This window comes from Eschrichtius robustus, chromosome 13 (assembly GCF_028021215.1).
Source record: "Eschrichtius robustus isolate mEscRob2 chromosome 13, mEscRob2.pri, whole genome shotgun sequence".
Classification (NCBI taxonomy): Eukaryota; Metazoa; Chordata; class Mammalia; order Artiodactyla; family Eschrichtiidae; genus Eschrichtius; species Eschrichtius robustus.
The window spans coordinates 41,683,363-41,703,009 of record NC_090836.1 but is presented as its reverse complement, the minus strand read 5'-3'; the positions used below and the strand labels follow the sequence as shown (position 1 = coordinate 41,703,009).

Genomic DNA, 19,647 nt, shown 5'->3' with positions numbered 1-19,647 from the left:
AAATTACGGCTTCCTCTCCAGGAAGACACGTCCTGGTTGGTCAGGGCCTGCTGGTGTTCTGTGTTCTGGGCCTGCAGGATCCCAGATGAGCCCCAGCCAGAAGGAGTCCACCTCCATTCGAGGTGGGCTCTCCCAGGCTGGTCTGGCTGCAGGGTCCCTATTGACAGAGTGGCTCCACTGGCGTGGAATCCTTTCCCCATTATCTCCATTTGGGGGCTCCACTCATCCCTGTTAGGGAGCACCCTGGGTATCTTCTCCATCTCATCACTTCTCTCACTGTATAATATAGCAATAGCTAACATTTCCTATGTGCCAAGCACTATGCTAAGCATTTTACACGTGTTATCATTTTTAATCCTCACAATAACCCTATGACATAGGTACTACTACTATTCCCATTTTACAGTTGGAGAAACTGAGGCACAGATAGGTTAGGCAACTTGCCCAACGTCACACAGCTAGTAAACTAGTAATCTGTTTATATGTCTGACTCTCCTGCTCCCTGACAATATGATATTTGAGGGCAGCCATCAGATCTTATTCACTTTTGTGTCTGTGGTGTCTAGCACAGGACCTAAGTCAAACAGCTGTTGGGTAAACTGAAGAGAACCCAGAGGCACCTGAAAAAATTTTTCCCGTGGTTGTCGTGTCAGGAAAATAGAGAGGTGTGTTGCTGCCACCTTCTGGCCAGATGCTAGAATGACATGTCTGCAGTCTGAATCCATCCACGTTTATTGAGTTTTAACACTCGAGGCTCAGGAACATTGGAATTTGGGGGATGCTCCAAAACTATTTATTATGACCTCCTTTTTAAAGATGAGGGGACTTCCCTGGTGGTCCAGTGGTTAAGACTGCACGCTCCTGATGCAGGGGGCCCATGTTCGACCCCTGGTCAGGGAAATAGATCGTGCATGCCGCAACTAAGAGTCCGCATGCTGCAACTAAAGATCCTGGGACTTCCCTGGTGGCGCAGTGGTTAAGAATCCACCTGACAATGCAGGGGACACGGGTTTGAGCCCTGGTCCGGGAAGATCCCACATGCCGCGGAGCAGCTGGGCCCGTGCGCCACAACTACTGAGCCTGCGCTCTGGGGCCCGTGAGCCGCAACTACTGAGCCCATGCGCTACGACTACTGAAGCCCGCGCACCTGGAGCCCGTGCTCCGCAATGAGAGAGGCCACCGCAATGAGAGGCCTGCGCATCACAACGAGGAGTGGCCCCCGCTCACCGCAACTAGAGAAAGCCCACACGCAGCAACGAAAACCCAACACTGCCAAAAATAAATAAATAATAAAATAAATAAATTTTAAAGATCCTGGATGCTGGAACGAAGACCCGACACAGCCAAATAAATAACAGTTTTAAAAAAAGAAGCACTTCCCTATTCTTTAAAATAAATAAATAAATAAAATAAAGAGGAGAATTATCCAAGAGTGTGTAAAATAAAATAGCAGCACTGGTATTAGGACTTCTGAGCCCTGATTTCATTCTTCCCCTGGGCTCTAGGAACCTCCTCTGCACCCCCAGAAGCCCAAAGCCAGGGAAGGAGGCAAAGTCTGTCCTCAACCGCCCCCTTATCCTCTACTCTGTCCACAATCTCCTGTCCTGCCCTCACTGTAAAATTGCATCTCCATCCATCTGCCTGCCTGACCCTTCCAAACAGTTACTGGTCAACTGGAGAACAGGAGAGCAGCTTATGGCCACAGGATGCTAAGTGAACCTTCCTCCTCATGGTGTGGCCTAGAGACCTGACTCAGAATCACCTGGGGGCCCATTAAAAAGCAGATTTCAGTGCTCCACCTAGATCTTCTGAATCCCTAGAATTCTGCATTTTAACAAACTTCCTAGGTGATTTTTAATGCACATGAAAATTTGAGCAGGGACGTCCCTGGCGGTGGTTAAGACTTTGCCTTCTGATGCAGGGGGGTACTGGTTTGATCCCTGGTCGGGGAGCTAAGATCCCACATGCCTTGCCGCCAAAAAACCAAAACATAAAACAGAAGCAATATTGTAACAAATTCAATAAAGACTTTAAAAATGGTCCACATCAAAAAAAAAATCTTAAAAAAAAAATCTGAGCATACCTGGATTGATTTTTTCTTTAAATTGTCCATTTCCCCCTCCCCCCTGCCATTTTATTTTGATTTTCAAACCCAGAGAAAAGTCAAGAGAATATTGGGACTTCCCTGGTGGTGCAGTGGTTAAGAATCCGCCTGCCAATGCAAGGGACACGGGTTCGAGCCCTGGTCCGAGAAGATCCCACATGCCACGGGACAACTAAGCCAGTGCGCCACAACTCCTGAGCCTGAGTGACACAACTACTGAAGCCGGTGCGCTAGAGCCCGTGCTCTGCAACAAGAGAAGCCACCGCAATGAGAAGCCCACGCACCTCAACGAAGAGGGGCCCCCACTCATCGCAACTAGAGAAAGCCCGCGCACAGCAACGAAGACCCAACGCAGCCAAAAATAAATAATAAATAAATTTATTTTTAAAAAAGAGAATATTGCTATCGACACCAATATATCTTTTCCCAGGGTATAACAATTACCAGTTGTTAATATTTTGCCACAGTTCCTTTGAAAGTAATTTCCAGACATTATGTCTTACCCCTAAGTACTTCAGCATGCATCTCATAAGAATAAGGACATTTTCCTATACAACCACAGTACTATTAACCCCCCAAGAAACTTAACATTGATACAACAGTGTTATCTAATATATAGTTTATATTCATATTCCCTAACCCTACAATGATCCCAATAATGTCCTTCATAGCTGTTTTCGCCTGATCCAGGACTCAAAGATAAAGAATTGTATTTGGTTGTCACCTGGGCAGGGATAAGTCTGGGATGAGCTTGGCATGTTTGCGGGACTGTAGAAAGGTGAGGCTGGAGTGAGATGGCTGGGAGGAGAGAAGGGAAGGTGATGTGAGAGGAGTGGGGAGGAGTCAGACCACAGGCTTTCTAAATCAGAGGAAAGGGTTTATAGCTTATTTTTTAAATTTATTTTTAAAATAAATTTATTTCTTTATTTTTAATATTTATTTATTTATTTATCTATCTATCTATCTAGGCTGTACCAGGTCTTAGCTGTGGTACTCGGGATCTTCGTTGTGGCATGTGGACTCTTAGTTGCGGCACGCGTGCAGGATCTAGTTGCCCGACCAGGGATCGAACCTGGACCCCCTGCATTGGGAGCACGGACCACCAAGGAAGTCCCTATAGCTGATTTTAAATGCAATGAAAAGCCACTGAAGGGTTTTATTTTATTTTTATTTATTTATTTATTTTTAATAAATTTATTTTATTTATTTTTGGCTGTGTTGAGTCTTCATTTCTGTGCATGGACTTTCTCTAGTTGCGGTGAGCGGGGACTACTCTTCGTTGCAATGTGCAGGCTTCTCATTGCGGTGGCTTCTCTTGTTGCAGAGCACGGGCTCTAAGCATGCAGGCTTCAGTAGTTGTGGTGCATGGGCTCAGTAGTTGTGGCTCGCGGGCTCTAGAGCGCAGGCTCAGTAGTTGCGGCGCATGGGCTTGGTTGCTCTGCGGCATGTGGGATCTTCCCGGACTAGGGCTCGAACCCGTGTCCCCTGCATTGGCAGGCGGATTCTTAACCACTGCGCCACCAGGGAAGCCCCCACTGGAGGGTTTTAAGCAGAGGAATGACTTGATCAGGTTTATAACTTTAAAAGGTCAATCTGAAGACAATTTCAGATTTGGGACATTCTATCAGATGATTCCTAGGCTCTAAGAAGTCAAAGCCATTTTTTTAAAAAGTGAGTGTATTAGTTTTCTAGGGATGTCATAAGAAGTTACCGCAAACGTGGTGGCTTAAAACAACAGAAATTTATTCTTTCACAGTTCTGGAGACTGGAAGTCCAAAATCAAGATATTGGTAAGGCATATTCCCAAAGCCTCTAGGGGAGAATCCTTCCTTGCCTCTTCCAGCTTCTGGTGGCTCCGGGAGATCCCTGGCTGCAGCTGTATTGTTCTAATCTCTGCCTCTGCCTTCACATGACGTTCTCCTCTTCTGTGTCTATGTCTTCTCTTTCCTTCCTATAAAGAAATTGTCACTGGATTTGGGGACCCAGGTAACCCAGGACGATCTCAAGGTCCTTAACTACATCTTGCAAAGACCCTTTTTCCAAATAAGGTCATATTCAATGGTTCTGGGATATGGACATATCTTTTTTGGGGGGGCCTCCATTCAACCCACTACAGTGGGAGATTGTTCTAGACAAGAGACTAAGAGATATAACAACTAAATTCAATGTTCAAACTTAAATTGGATCCTAGATTTGAAGAAGAAAAAGGCTACTGGAGAAATTTGTGTATTATAGGCTATGGAATGATTATTACCGCTTTTAGGTGTGAGGACGGGAATGCGGTTGTATAAGAGAAGGTTCTTGCTCTTAGGAGGTGCCTGCAGGAGCATTTAGGGGTGAAGTGTCACATTGTCCACAACCTTCCTTCTAGTGGGTTAGTTCCATTGTCCTCGATATCGTTATGGTGCAAGGCAGTGGTCTGGCTACTGGGTAAGTGTGACCGAGAAGGAGCAGAGTTAGTCACACCACTTATTAGAATAGAACCCGGGCTTCTCATCCTGGTCTCCACTTGATTCTGCAGGTCTCTTATAAGAGACTGTGCCTGATATGAATCTCTTGAGCGTATGCTCATGCCTGAGATGAGACAGGACAGGGCTCCTGCCCCTCAGACCAGCCACCAGGAGACTCCTTTTTGCAATCATAACACTCTGCCATCTACGTTCCCCCCACCTCCTGCAGGGAGAGGCCAGGTGGAGCTGAACAGACAAGTTCAAAGAGTCTGATGCCCTACAAACGGCCCTGTCTGCCCTCTGCCTGCAGGCCGCATAGGTGCTCATCTGACAGCTGGGTCTGGCTGGGCCCGAGCTTTCAGAGCTTTCAGAGCCTGTGGATCTCCCAGCCATTGAGGGCCAATTGTCAGCATCTGTTAGATGTTGTCTCACTCTCCAGGTGAATTCTCTCCGCCACACACTATTGTGTTGGCACCTGGCCAGAGGGAAAGGAGGTGATGGAGGAAATGAGGATGGGGAAGGAGGAGATGAGTGAGAGAGGGAAGGGAGAAATGGAAGTGGAGGGAGAAGATGAGGGTGGGGAGAGAGGGGAGCAGTGGGGGAGAGTAAAAGAAACCAAATGGGCCAGAGAAGGAGAAAAAGCCTCTCAGGCTTTTTCCTCTCAAGGACCCAAGGGCCCCCCACACAAGAGAATAACTGGTCAAATGACCCCTGTTCATACCCTGGAGCCCCCAGAACCTGGCCTGGTCCCTCTCCCAAGAGTCCCCCAGTGCCACCCCCTTGTCTACAAGGGCAGCTCAAAGCTCCTTAGGCTCTGGAAGATTTGGGACTGCCCCGGGGCTGAGCTCCTTCTGGCTGGTTCTTCCAGAGTGGGCCTCCTTGGTCTTCTGTATCAGAAGGTATCTATGTCTTCTGATCCACAGATCAGGCTATGGCTCCATTCACCGCTGCATGTAAAAGGGAAGAAGGTTTTTCAGGCCTGCAGATGTTTTCTGTGTGCTTTTAATCTGTGGCTTAAGTCCATCCAAGACTCCTGGAAAGACTGAAAGGAAGCAGCAGATCAGTTTGGTTGACCAGGCACTGCAGACAGAGGAAGGCCAAAAACCAAAGAAAGGAAGGGAGGCGTGGAATCTTTACTCTCCCAGGCCAGTGTTTGCACTGGAAAGGGGATTATACAATTTTAAAAGGGTCTTAATATTTTTATTATTTCACTAAACGCTTCTATGAACTATTGCATGAGGCTTTTATATTAGTTAGAATACTTTTGGCAGGAAGCAATAGAAGACCCAACTCAAAATGACCCAACAATAAAAGGATTATTATCTCACATGATGAAAAATCCAGAGGGACAGAAGTTTCAGGACTAGTTATTGAGGGGCTCAACATCCTATCCAGGACCCAGGTTCTTTGCATCTTTCTGTTCTGTTAGGCTGGGAATGTTAGCTTTTGCCCTCATATCTGTGCAGTTGTGGTCACAAGATAACTGTGGCAAGTTCAAGTATCATGTGCTCACAAAATAATGTCAAAGGTTCAAAAGAGAAAATCCTTTCCCTGTGTTCCTTTTTTTTTTTTTTTTTTTAATATAAGCAGGCTATTTTTTTTTTTAACTCTAAAATATTTATTTATTTATTTAGGCTGCACTGGGTCTTAGTTGCTGCACACGGGATCTTTTAGTTGCGGCATGCATGCAGGATCTAGTTCCCTGACCAGGGATCAAAGCCAGGCCCCCTGCATTGGGAGCAAGAAGTCTTACCCACTGGACTACCAGGGAAGTGCCCCTTGTGTTCCTTTTTTTTTTTTTTAATAAATTTATTTATTTATTTATTTTTGGCTGCATAGAGTCCTCATTGCTGCACACGGGCTTTCTCTAGCTGCCACGAGCGGGGGCTGCTCTTCATTGCGGTGCGTGGGTTTCTCATTGCAGTGGCTTCTCTTGTTGCGGAGCATGGGCTCTAGGCACGCGGGCTTCAGTAGTTGTGGCTCACGGGCTCTAGAGCTGAGGCTCAGTAGTTGTGGCACACAAGCTCAGTTGCTCCGCGGCATGTGGGATCTTCCCGGACCAGGGCTCTAACCAGTGACCCCTACATTGGCAGGTGGATTCTTAACCACTGTGCCATCAGGGAAGCCCCGCTGTGTTCCTTTTTAAGAGCAAGGAAATTCTTCCAAGAATATCTTCCCATCAATCCCCATCCAGAAGACTTTACCTCCCCTCTCATTTGCATAATTGCATCACCTGCTGCTTCCTTAACCAGTCCCAGGCAAGAGAACTGGAATTACCTTGATGAGCTTAGACTAAGATTTGCCCTGGTGGTGGAGGGGCCCAGAGGGTGTGTTGGCAAATAAAACCACCGGCTGGGAATGGCTTTGGGGTAGATATGCGATAATGGCTGCCACAATTGCCCACCTCTTCTGACATGCGGCATATATTGCCTTGAATTAGGATTGTGCCTATGCGATCTGTCTCTAAAAACTGATGGGGACAAAAAAGCTAAATATATTCCCTATAGAACCCAGCACAGTGACTTGCACCAAACAGGTTCTTCAAAAATAATGAATAAATTAAACTTAAAAACTGCAATAATTGTTATAATAGTATAATTGGACATGATTACCTTTGTCAAAGACATTTCAGTATTAGTTTACTGTTGGGCTAGACATCTCCAGTGAGCCAAATGAAATATTTAATAAGAAGAGAGTGGAGTGGGGGAAGGGGATGAAGTGTGACAGCAATGAGATTGTACTTATACCCACCTCCCCAATGAATTAAACTAATTTGTGAATGTAGACAAAATACCCATGTAATTAGGAATGCTTTATATTCTGTTCTCTTTTTTATAAGAGAAAGAAAAAGAAGTCTTCTGGTGGGGAGACCAGTGTTCAAAAGCATTTCCTGTATTATGACTAAAGAAGACATGTCTCTCGTTCTAAGACTCTGCTGCTGAATAGTTTTCTCCTGCTGCAGAATCAGAGGGACCATCAGAGGAGGAAATAACAGTTTTTCCAGAACCTGGTCAGGGCTGACAAACTCAGAGACACCAATCTCTTGCAATGAATGGGGCAGTGACAGGCTAGTAAGATGTCAGCAAAGGGGACTTTCCCCACGGGGCTGAAGATGGGAACCTTCCCCACCCTAACACACTGGGTGTATTTTCCCTTCACCTTCTGCTGCCCTGTGACTGCCAGACAGATACTCTGGCAGTGGGCTGCAGGAGCCATCTGCCTGGGTCATCTCTGCCAGCTTCACCTTGTGACCTTGGTTGGCAGGAGCTGACCATCCTGGCCCCAGTGCTTAGGGGAGCCATGCTTCAGGTGAGAGCTGTCCTGTCTGCACGAGTCCAGCCAGGTGGTAGCAGCTATCCACCAAGGACAGACTCCGTATCTCTACGATCTGAGAATTGATCCCCTGAGATCAGAAGGAGGCCTGAAATAAAGGTCCCCTCACTAGGAAGCTGCAGCCTGGACAGTGGCGACCAGCTGACTTTGCCCCTCTGGATCAGTGTGCTGCCACCTGGTCCCAGGAATGGGGCTCCTGGGAGGCGATCTGACAATAGCAGAATGAGATCTCCTTTCTCCAACAGCTGTTCCACCTAGAGCTCCACACAAGGGCTGGCCTCCGTGTCCCTTCTCCCTGAGAACTGGACAGGCTGCCAGGCACGGTGACGACTTCCCCTCTGTGTGCTCGGAGGCTGCTCGGCAGAGTGGAGTGCTGCTTTGGAGTCAGAGTTCTGGGCTCAGATTTCAGTTCGGCCACTTGCTCTGTAGCCTTAAGCTAGATGCTTAATCGCTCCAAGGTTTGATTTCCTCAGCTGTGGAAAGGGGTGTGATGACATCACCTCACGGGTGCTGTGAAGATCATGAAACACCCAAGACGTGAAAGGGTCTTCCTGCCACCCTGACAGAGCCTCCTCCCCTCCCTCCCACAACCCCAGGCAGGGCTGCCACACACCTTCCAGAAGTCAGAGGCCTGAAGACAGGCTCTCTTTAAGCTCTACCCCACCTGGCCACCTCTGGCCTGAGAGCGGGCTGTTTGACAGATTCCCACTGGAGCAGAGACATCTGCCAGCTGCCTCCCAAACACTTGGGATGACAGGTAGACCAGCCAGCACACTGGTCCTCGCAGCTATTCTCTCCTCCTCCTCACCCCAACTTGAACCACAGCTCTGCTGGGGTGCCCACTGGCCTCTCCCAGGGTGGGCAGCCTCCGTGGGGTGGAAGCAGATTGCTCCACGGATCAGGTCAGGTGAGGGCAGCGTATAAGCTGCACAGCCAGAATCTGGGGCCCTATCCAGTCTTGGAGCTGCACCCTCTTAGGCTTTCTCCATTTATCCCCATCAAGCCTCAGTGGCCTCAGCAATGGCTGCAGTTCTGAGCCCAGACTTTCCATTTGTGCTCAAGGGCAGATCAGATGATTGTCATCCACAAAGCAGTGACCTAGACCTTGGGGTATGTTTGTTCTTGCTGCAGGCTAACTTCTATTCACTCTCTCGCCAGCACAGGAGGGAGAAATCATCACTGCAAGGACAGATCCCTCCCCAATCTCTGGCACTTTGCTCTTTCAATTCTTCAGGCTCTGTTCTACCGGAATATTTTTTCTCAGCTAAACTCTTCTTTCACCTTCTTTCCCTGCCACACCGTAGAGGCTGCTTAAAGGTTTCCAACCCTTTTCACATCTTGGCAGAAGATAATTGACCTGTAAGGCTTACAGAGGTCATTGGAGGGGCTCGCTACTGGCCAGGGGTGACCGGCCCAGGGGCTTCAGGCTCTTTAGTTTCCACCAGGCTATTCTGAAGGCTGAGGGATGATAATCAGCAAGGCCTGAATCCCATTTCAGGGCACCCAGCTTGGTACATGTGGGCTCAGAGAATGGACCTTTCAAGTATTGTGGGGTATCATGCCCAGGTGAAGCTGGATGATTTATCTGTTCCTTCTCACACCCGAATGTCCTCTTCCCTCCAGAGCTCGCACTGTGGCAATCAGCAGATACCCCAGGTTGGGAAGGTCTCTGAGTACAGCTGGGGTGACCAGCCACTCCAAGGCTCATTTTCACCCCAGAACTCCCATGCTCAGGCTGCAGAAGGAATGTGGCCCATCATTTTGAGTAGCAATAGCTGACTTTGTACTCAAGGATGGGGCTGGGCTGGGCCTTGCCCTGAAGGGCATAAGACCACGGTTGCTCTCATGATGAATGCTGCAAGACCCTTCCAAGCACAAAGTCGAAACAGCACAGGCTGGAAGCTGTGCTGTGCTCCAAGACAGAATGTGCTTTTTTTTTTCTTTTCTTTTTTTTTTCTGGTGTGCTTCATGGCTTGCAGGATCTTCGTTCCCCAACCAGGGATTGAACCCTGGTCCTTGGCAGTGAAAGCGCCAAGTCCTAACCACTGGACTGCCAGGGAATTCCCAGAATGTGCATTTTATTTATTTATTTGTTTGTTTATTTTTGGCTGCGTTGGGTCTTCGTTGCTGTGCCTTCATTGCTGTGCACAGGCTTTCCCTAGTTGTGGAGAGCGGGGGCTGCTCTTCATTCCGGTGTGCGGGCTTCTCATTCCAGTGGCTTCTCTTGTTGCGGAGCACGGGCTCTAGGCGTGCGGGCTTCAGTAGTTGTGGCGCGCGGGCTCTAGAGCGCAGGCCCAGTAGTTGTGGCGCACAGGCTTAGTTGCTCCACAGTATGTGGGATCCTTCCGGACCAGGGGTCGAACCTGTGTCCCCTGCATTGGCAGATGGATTCTTAACCACTGCGCCACCAGGGAAGCCCCAGAATGTTCATTTTTAAAATGCTCTCCTTGGCACAGTGGATAGGACCCCGCGCTCCCAATGCAGGGGGGCCTGGGTTCGACCCCTGGTCAGGGAACTAGATCCCACATGCATGCCGCAACTAAGAGTTCACATGCCACAGCTAAGGAGCCCACCTGCCCCAACTAAGACCTAGTGCAACCAAATAAATAAATAAATATTTTAAAAAATAAAATGCTCTCCTTAAAGACTAAGGGGGCGGAGGTGAGCAATGGGTAAGAGGTGAAAACACCAGGAGGAAAAGAAGATGGTAACGGAGCACCATAGGAATAAGCTCAGGTGAACAGGTCTGCACCCAGCTCCCCCCTCCTGCCACTTGTTTGGCCTCCCCTCTCAGGCCAGCACCTAAGCACCAAAGCTGGCTCCTCCCTTCGGCATGACCTGGCCCTCTGACCATCCTTGTCATTTTTCATTGCTCGGTTCAACGTTATAGGCCACACCACTGGTCCCTGAGCACCAATCACCAACTCTCCAGCCACCCGCACATTCATGTGCATTCTTCCCCCACCCTCATCTTCTCATAGTTGCCTCCTGCCCCCCCCTCAAGAACCACACTGCTTCCAACAGGTTCTCGGAAGAGGGTCCGAATTAGGGAGCTCTCCTCTCCAATCTTTCTTACACACACATTCCTTCAGTTTTCCTTATTATTCCCCTACTTCAAATATTCCCAATGACATACACTGGGTCAAGGACCAACACCATAACAACCTGAAACTATTGTAATTTTGTGTCTCGGCCTGCTCCACTTTCTCCAAGCAGTAACTTCTACTTATTTATTTAGCTGTGCCGGGTCTTCATTGCAGTACTTGGGATCTTAAATTGTGGCATTCGAACTCTTAGTTGTGGCATGTGGGATCTAGTTCCCTGACCAGGGATCGAACCCATGCCCCCTGCATTGGGAGCACAGAGTCTTAGCCACTGGACCACCAGGGAAGTCCCCAAGCAGTAACTTCGTTTTTTTTTTTAGGACTGTAGCATTTTTTTAAAATTAATTAATTAATTAATTAATTTTTGGCTGTGTTGGGTCTTTGTTTCTGTGCGAGGGCTTTCACTAGTTGCGGCAAGCGGGGGCCACTCTTCATCACGGTGCGCGGGCCTCTCACTATCGCAGCCTCTCTTGTTGCGGAGCACAGGCTCAGTAGTTGTGGCTCACAGGCCTAGTTGCTCCGCAGCATGTGGGATCTTCCCAGACCAGGGCTCGAACCCGTGTCCCCTGCATTGGCAGGCAGATTCTCAACCACTGCACCACCAGGGAAGCCCCAGCAGTAACTTCTTAAAGCACAATCTTATCTGCCATTGTAGGTTTTGGCTAAGTATGGAATAAATCAGCACAATTCCAAGCCCTCCCCATATGACTCCAATATTTTATGAATAATGACGGCAATAGTTCTGGCAGCCTGGCTGGCGACTTGAATTTTGGCTCCACCATTTATTAGCTATGTTACCTAACCCCTTGCTACTCCACATACGGTCTCAGCCGACCAAGAACACCTGGGAGCTTTAAAAAAAAAAGAAAAAAGGCAGTATCTGAAGCTTCACCTCAGACCTACAGATGCAGATCCGCAGGAGATTCACATCCACATTGAAGTTTGAACACTGGCCCAATGTGAGCCTGTTGCCTCACAAAATGATTTTATAACCAGTCATCAATTCAGGTCTAAGTGAAATAGACAAACCCCTTGGCACAGTACACAGAAGCCACTTGAAACACTGAGCAAATGATAAGATGGAAACTGCCAGCCTCCTCCATCCCAAACTGGCCTTGAATAAGCAGAGCAAATATTTACTATGATACAGCTTGACACTGAAAACAGAAATATCACTTTTATTGACCAGATAGGGCCACAATGGGCAGCTCCACAGAACACAAATAAGACAGTCCCAAGACAAGAGTGTAAAATTACAGCAGACAGGTTAATATTCTTCACCCTCCTCCTCTCCCTCAACACTATCAGCTCCAACCTCCTCATAATCCTTCTCAAGGGCAGCCATGTCCTCACGGGCCTCAGAAAACTCTCCTTCCTCCATGCCCTCACCCACGTACCAGTGAACAAAGGCACGCTTGGCATACATCAGGTCAAACTTGTGGTCCAGGCGAGCCCAGGCCTCAGCGATGGCTGTGGTGTTGCTCAGCATGCACACAGCTCGCTGTACTTTGGCCAGGTCTCCACCAGGTACCGCAGTGGGTGGCTGGTAATTAATGCCAACTTTGAAGCCAGTGGGGCACCAGTCCACAAACTGGATACTGCGCTTGGTCTTGATGGTGGCAATGGCAGCATTGACATCTTTGGGAACCACGTCGCCACGGTACAACAGGCAGCAAGCCATGTATTTACCATGGCGAGGGTCACATTTCACCATCTGGTTGGCCGGCTCAAAGCAAGCATTGGTGATCTCTGCTACAGTAAGCTGTTCATGGTAGGCTTTCTCAGCAGAGATAACAGGGGCATATGTGGCCAGAGGGAAGTGGATGCGGGGATAGGGCACCAGATTGGTCTGGAATTCTGTCAGATCAACATTCAGGGCTCCATCAAACCTCAGGGAAGCGGTGATGGAGGACACAATCTGGCTCATGAGGCGGTTAAGATTAGTGTATGTTGGGCGCTCAATATCGAGGTTTCTACGACAGATATCATAGATGGCCTCATTGTCTACCATGAAGGCACAATCAGAGTGCTCCAGGGTGGTGTGGGTGGTGAGGATGGAATTGTAGGGCTCAACTACAGCTGTGGAAACCTGAGGGGCTGGGTAAATGGAGAACTCCAGCTTGGACTTCTTGCCATAATCGACAGAGAGACGTTCCATCAGCAGGGAGGTGAACCCAGAACCAGTTCCCCCACCAAAGCTGTGGAAAACCAAGAAGCCCTGAAGACCTGTGCACTGGTCAGCCTGCAAAAGAAAGGAGTTTTAATTTTAGCCTTGGTGAAAGGTGCAATGACTTCTTTGAATCCATAATCACATTGACTGAGATCTTTAAAAAAAATCTTCTGAACAATACCTGCTAAGAAAGCAGTCCTAAAGAGCTTCTAAGTGCTAAGTGATTCAGAGAAACTTTTCACAATCAACTCTTGGGAGCTGGAGGGAGGGGATCTGTTAAAAGGCTATTTTAAATGAACTGTTTTCACTTCTGCAGGCAGAGGAATCATGAGGTCTGGAATGAATGCAGGGCTCAAGTTTTGGTGACTGGGAGGGCAACCTCTGGTGCCCTTGCTGTGACCGCAGAACAAAGGCAACCTCTTATCAGTTGGAGAGCTACCAACAGCAGGCCTGGGACCACCAGCCCCGTACAATGGATGTCTTACAGATTTCGGCAGCTGCTTTCTGAGCTGGAACACAACAGAATAGCCAAGATCCAATGCCCCGGTGCTGGAGTACGGCCGGGTCTGGATCTGGCTCTACCCGTTCCTTGCCGTGTGACTTTGACCAAATTCATTTCTCAATCGCAATTTTCTCGTTTATTAAATGAGGAGAATAGTAACCTACTTCAGGTTGTTGAGAATTAAATGAGTATCTGGAACAGTGCTTGGCACAGCAAGCACTAGTTACCAGAAAGTCTATTCATTCTGGGAAAGGCGATTTACTGTCACAATTCCATGTCCTTGTGTCACTGGGGCTTTCCACCACTTAACTGAGCTATTCTGGCTATTGTATGAAAGGATGATTTTGTCATTTCAAACAAAGTATTCTGTTGACAATCTTCACTTCTCAAGGTGCTCAGAGATTTGTGGACATTCTCTACTGAGCCCCTAGTTCACTTCTCCTGTGGGTCCATACTCTGAATGAGATCAATGCCAGGGTAGACCCTAGTCTACCAATTTCACCCATTAAGCCTCATGTGGACACAGCAATAACACCAAGGACAAATGCAATTGTTTTGGTAGTTAATGAACTTCACTCCAGAACCCTCAATGGCTTTTACTAGGTTTATCTGTCCCTAAAGGCAAGTCCTGATTTCCAAGTCAGTACTTGTAGCTGAAGCTTGATTTGCAAACATAGGAACCATTAGCCCAGTTTTGCTGGGAAGACTATGATAAACATCTGAAAAAGTATGAAGCCATGAATGATGTAAGGCCATTCTTCTTAGAATAGACCAGTTGTTGCTGGGCTTAGCATAATGTGATTTCCCGACAAGCTATTCCACCCAGGCCTTCATTCTTGATTTTTAATTACTTACAAGCTGCCCACATGCCTAAGGAGCAGAGTCATCTGATTGCCAGACTCTTAATTAAAATGATCCAAACAGAACACTTATCAACTTTACCCATGTGAATAGTTGCCTTAGATTTTTCTGCCCCAGGGCCAGTCCACACTGCCCTGAGCTCTAGGAGGAAAACGAGGGTACTGCTTTTTTGTGATTATATCTTAATACTTTCAAAGTTCCAATGACTTATACTTGCTTCTGTAACAAGGGAGCTCCCTTGACTCCACTTTCAGTGTTGTTGGAAGTTTCCAGTGTCAGCTATTTCTAGTCAGTGTTACACTGGCTTCTTTTGCTATGAACTTTCTGTAATAACATGTCAGCAGTCCAATTTTTATGAGTTTGATCAATTAGTTACATGCCAGTCAGCCACCTACTCACTGTGACTAAGATGACCTAAAAAGGGATGTCTCAGCCTGAAGCCGGGAAGCTGCCTGATTAATATGAACAAGGATGTTTAATGGTCTTAAATGTCAGTAAAACAGTTAAGGTGTCCTGGTACTCACCTTGACTTCAGGTAAACTGCCCTCACTGAATGAGAAATTGCCCAAATCTGCCTTGTTAAGACACAGAAAGAGGCAAAAGAACACTATCCCCACCCCAAATAGTTGTCCCATAACTCAGGACCATCTGGTTTAGAAGTCCGGTTATTTAGTGGGCAGTATAAAGCTCATTTTAGTGTGCAAAGAATGACTCTTGTAGTTTGGTCTCTCAAAACTGTAAGAGAAAACTCTCATCTACTTTAAATAAAGTACTGTGTTTACCAGTTTCCGAATTCGGTCCAAGACGAGGTCAATGATCTCCTTGCCAATGGTGTAGTGACCTCGGGCATAGTTATTGGCAGCATCTTCCTTGCCTGTGATGAGCTGCTCAGGGTGGAAGAGCTGGCGGTAGGTGCCAGTGCGAACTTCATCTGGAAAAGGAAAACGAAGCAGCCACCCATCACTAACAACCTGCACAAGTCTGCTCGACCCCAGGGCATCAATGGAGCCCCCAGGACACACCTCCTGTCCCGGACCCCTGGGATCTCATTGGGGTTACTGAGGTCAACTCACCAATGACCGTGGGTTCCAGGTCTACAAACACTGCCCTGGGCACATGCTTGCCAGCGCCTGTCTCACTGAAGAAGGTGTTGAAGGAGTCATCTCCTCCCCCAATAGTCTTGTCACTTGGCATCTGGCCATTGGGCTGGATGCCATGTTCCAGGCAGTAGAGCTCCCAGCAGGCATTGCCGATCTGGACACCAGCCTGGCCAACGTGGATGGAGATGCACTCACGCTGTGAGAGGAAGAAAGGAAATGTCAGAATATGACACATCAGATGGGACATTTAGGAATGATTCACCGTAAATGACTATTAACCTTCAGAAGAGATCAGCACCTTTCTGGAGGCCACTCCTGCCCAGGGACTATTTCACAAGCAACAGCCTAACTCAGAGAAAATGCTTTGGAAAACCATAGATATGTTAATGAACTACTAGGCAAGACCAGGGACCAGACCTTCACTTTGTAGCCACATTAGATGTTCAAGGTCAGGTTTCTACCTTCAGAATGACACAAGCTGCTCTAGCAATAGATTTTCCCCAACTCCTGGGAAATATGCCTTCTGATTCCTTAAAGGCATGCAAAATTCCTCCTTCCAGCTCTGATTCATTCTCTGTATGACTGTGTAACTAGAGCTCATTCTGGTCCCTCTTTAATCCTATTCTTTAAAGATAAGAGCTTCTGCCTCTCCCTTTAAAACCAGCTTAAACCAGCAAACTACAGCCATATGACTCATGGAGAAAACAACAGATAAGCAGCAGTTACCTGTATTTTAAAAACTGTGGTCAGAGGCAGCCTTTTAACCCTGTGGAAGAATTTAATCTTAAGGAAAAACATTTTCCTTCACTATCAATGCATCTTGAGGGGAGAGTGGTGGGGAAGGTGGGAGGAGGACGGAGACACATGGTAATAAAAGCTAGAAGTGTCACCAAGACTTAATTAATAGTTTAAGAAATTAGCTGTCTTCTATTAGAATGTACATATATCTCTGGCAACGTGGTGGAAACGTCTATAATTTCAAAAATGTAACGATGCTAGGATGTTACCAAACTCATTTCTGCTTAGTAAAATAAGGCAGTGAACATAGAATCTATACCCACAGACTTAAGAGAAAAAATAAAAGGATTTTTATTGTATTTCCATCATAAATCAGATTAGCGGCTTTGGAGACAGAGGTCTTTCAAATATCAACACCAAATAAGAGGGTTTCAAGTTTTTAAAAACTGCTAATAAGAATCTAGTTAAAGAAAATTCGGGGGCTTCCCTGGTGGCACAGTGGTTGGGAATCCGCCTGCCAATGCAGGGGACATGGGTTCAAGCCCTGGTCCGGGAAGATCCCACATGCTGCAGAGCAACTAAGCCCGTGCAGCACAACTACTGAGCCTGCGCTCTAGAGCCCAAAAGCCACAACTACTGGGCCCACATGCGCCTAGAGCCTGTGCTCCGCAACAAGAGAAGCCACCGCAATGAGAAGCCCTCGCACCACAACGAAGAGTAGCCCCCACTTGCCACAATCAAAGAAAAGCCCGTACACCGCAACGAAGACCCAACGCAGCCACAAACAATAAATACATAAAATAAAATAAATAAATTTAAAAAAAAAAAAAAAAGAAAATTCAACACCACCTCAGATCTCAAAGGGCCTAGTTTCATAACTCAAGATAAAAACCCCAATCACTCACAACCTTTGATTTATGGTCCCCTCCTTCTCACCTACACTCCCCATAAAACAATCATGGTCTGCTGACCTCATCAGCAAGCTCACTATTACCTGCCTCTCCTTGCCCAGCTCTAGAGCCGTGGGAGAAAGGGGAGTTGTTTGTTCTAATGAACCCATGACTATTTAAAACTGCATCATGTTTACCTTTAACTGGACTTTGGACAGTCCACAGCCCTAGAAAGCAGGAGAGAACCAGAGATCTGTCCATGACAGCCCCAGGTCCCAAGGAGATAAAGTATCTGAGATGATCCTGTCATTCTAATGAAGCACTTCTACTGAAGCCTTTTGAGTTTCTTTCATTGTGCAACGGTATGGTTTAGACTGTGGCCACTGCTTGCCCTCCACTCTCCCCTGGCCACTCGGGAGATGAAGTGAGACACCGGTGATGGAGTCACTTAGTCTAGCCTTAACCGGATAAGCAGCCCCTGTCCCTTGTTTAAAAAAAAAAAAACCAAAAGAACTATTAATCTAACCAGTGTTTGCCTTAATAGGTCTGCTGCTACTGCTGCTCTCCTGCCCTTTAAACAGTCCCACTTCTTACTTTCTTTTTTTCTTCTTCTTTTTTTTATTGGGGTATAGTTGTCTTACCCCACTACTTTCTGAAACACGTTTTTACCAGTATCTTTTTGGTCTTGCCTGGTAAAAAGCACTCAAGCAAGTTGTTACAGTCAGACATACGTTTGATAACTGTGGTAGTCCCTAAAGAGGTACCTATTTATTCACTGCATTGCTTTTTAAAAAGATATTATTTTGAAACATTTGATACACACGGCCTACTTAAGGTAGACTTCCAACAGATATTTCCTCAGATACTTGTTTCCAGTACCTCTGGAAGCTATATAGAAAATACTCAAGTTGTGTGTAATTTGAGGTTTCTTTAAAACTAAGCATACTTTGTCAGTACTAGTTTACTCTGTGACTTTATAAGAAAATCTCTCTTTATGGACTCTTTTTTTTAAAACCTGTAAGTAGAAAGCTTCAGCTATAAACACCCCACTAAATTAACACGAGAAATGCAGGATTAAACAACGTGACAGTAATTCCCTTCAAAGGAGGAGCCTGCCTACATCCCTCCAGGTGGATTGGTGCGAACGGAAGCGCTCCCCCCCCACCCCACCCCGGCCCGGCCACAGGTGAGGATGGGTGCGAACGGAAGCGCTCCCCAGAGCCCGACAACAGGTGAGGATGGTGCAATTGAAAGCTCTCGCCAGAGTCTGGCCACAGATGACTCAGCAGCGAGTCATAGGGCGCTGGAGAGGCAACGCCTAGAAATGTTTGCAACTACCGTGCGGGAGCACACGAGATGCTCCAGGGTCCTGTGCGTAAGGCAGTGGGAAAGTGAGATCATTTGCGGAAATGGGAGGGATTTTCAGGTTTCACAAGTCCTTGGGAGCCAGTGTGAAGGCTCCCTGGCCTTCCTGGGGCGGTAGCGGGCCCTGGGGGGATGGGTGCCCTCTAACTAGGATCAAATAAATGGGCTTTCCACTTCCACCGAGGGCAGCGCCCAGGCCGCGTCTTCGAGCCGGAAGAGGAGTATCCCGGGTGAACTCGGCTTTCCGCATGGCCACCAGAAGCCAGTTTGCCTGGAGGCGTCCGTAACGTGGCCCCACGTGGACTGGGGTCCCGACGCCCCTTCGGACTCCGCACTCTCCCCGCAACGCCACCGCCCGGGGACCCCACTCACCATGACTGAGACTTGTAGGGTTCTGCGGGGCTGGAGGAGGCGAGGGGACGGTCACGAAGCTCTCCCACTGACGGACTACCAAGGAGTCCGGGGGAGAAGTAGTGAGAGAGGAGGCGGCCCCGAGGGATCCTATATACCCCGACCCTGGCCACGTGTCGGAAGGGCGGTCACCGGACCCGCCCTGGCCTCCGCGGCCCCGCCTCCGAGCCCAAGGTCCCCGGCCGGATGCCCGATTTTACCCTGCCCGCGGAGAGAGGAGGGGCGCGTGGCGCTGATTGGTGGGTTCAAAAGTTCGAAACGAACTCTACGGAACAAGCCATAAGAGCCCGGAAGGGGAGGAGGCATCCTGGGGCCGGAGAATGGGCCGGTGGGGTGGGAAGGAGGGTGGACACGGTGACTAGAAGGAGAAGGGAGGCGAAGCGTCTGCACAGCCCTCAGTGGGTGCGGGAGGCGTCAGAGGGCAACGCCTAAGCGAAAAAAGGCACCGAGTTAAAGGGAGCCCCGGCGGGAGCCCCAGGAGCGTGGCTCCTCCCGCTGCCTGCCCCGCCCCCGGGGCCCCAGACCCCGGACCCTGGAGGGGCGGCCCAGCAGCACAGCTACCCACCGGGCCCGGCCTACGCGGGGCCCCGTTGCCCGCTCCCCTCGCAGCTGAGGGACT

At 48.2% G+C, this 19,647-nt stretch overlaps 1 protein-coding gene across 1 annotated transcript; it reads right to left on the bottom strand.

Moving 5' to 3' along the window:
* Positions 1 to 12,142: 12,142 nt before the first annotated feature.
* LOC137774661 (tubulin alpha-1C chain) lies at positions 12,143 to 19,155 on the bottom strand. Its single transcript, XM_068559778.1, has 4 exons — positions 18,990 to 19,155; positions 15,598 to 15,820; positions 15,307 to 15,455; positions 12,143 to 13,233 (listed from the first exon to the last, which is right to left on the bottom strand). Exons 1-4 carry the CDS (start codon positions 18,990 to 18,992, stop codon positions 12,259 to 12,261), a joined length of 1,350 nt encoding a protein of 449 aa, XP_068415879.1. The 5' UTR covers positions 18,993 to 19,155; the 3' UTR covers positions 12,143 to 12,258.
* Between the last annotated feature and the right edge of the window lie 492 nt (positions 19,156 to 19,647).

Bases quoted from the DNA above. Each gene is read 5' to 3' on its own strand.
- LOC137774661 (XM_068559778.1), bottom strand. The intron at 15,456-15,597 runs GTGAGTTGACCT...TTCCTTTTCCAG, and splicing joins CCTGGAACCCACGGTCATTG to ATGAAGTTCGCACTGGCACC. The intron at 13,234-15,306 runs GTAAACACAGTA...TTTCTTTTGCAG, and splicing joins TGGACCGAATTCGGAAACTG to GCTGACCAGTGCACAGGTCT.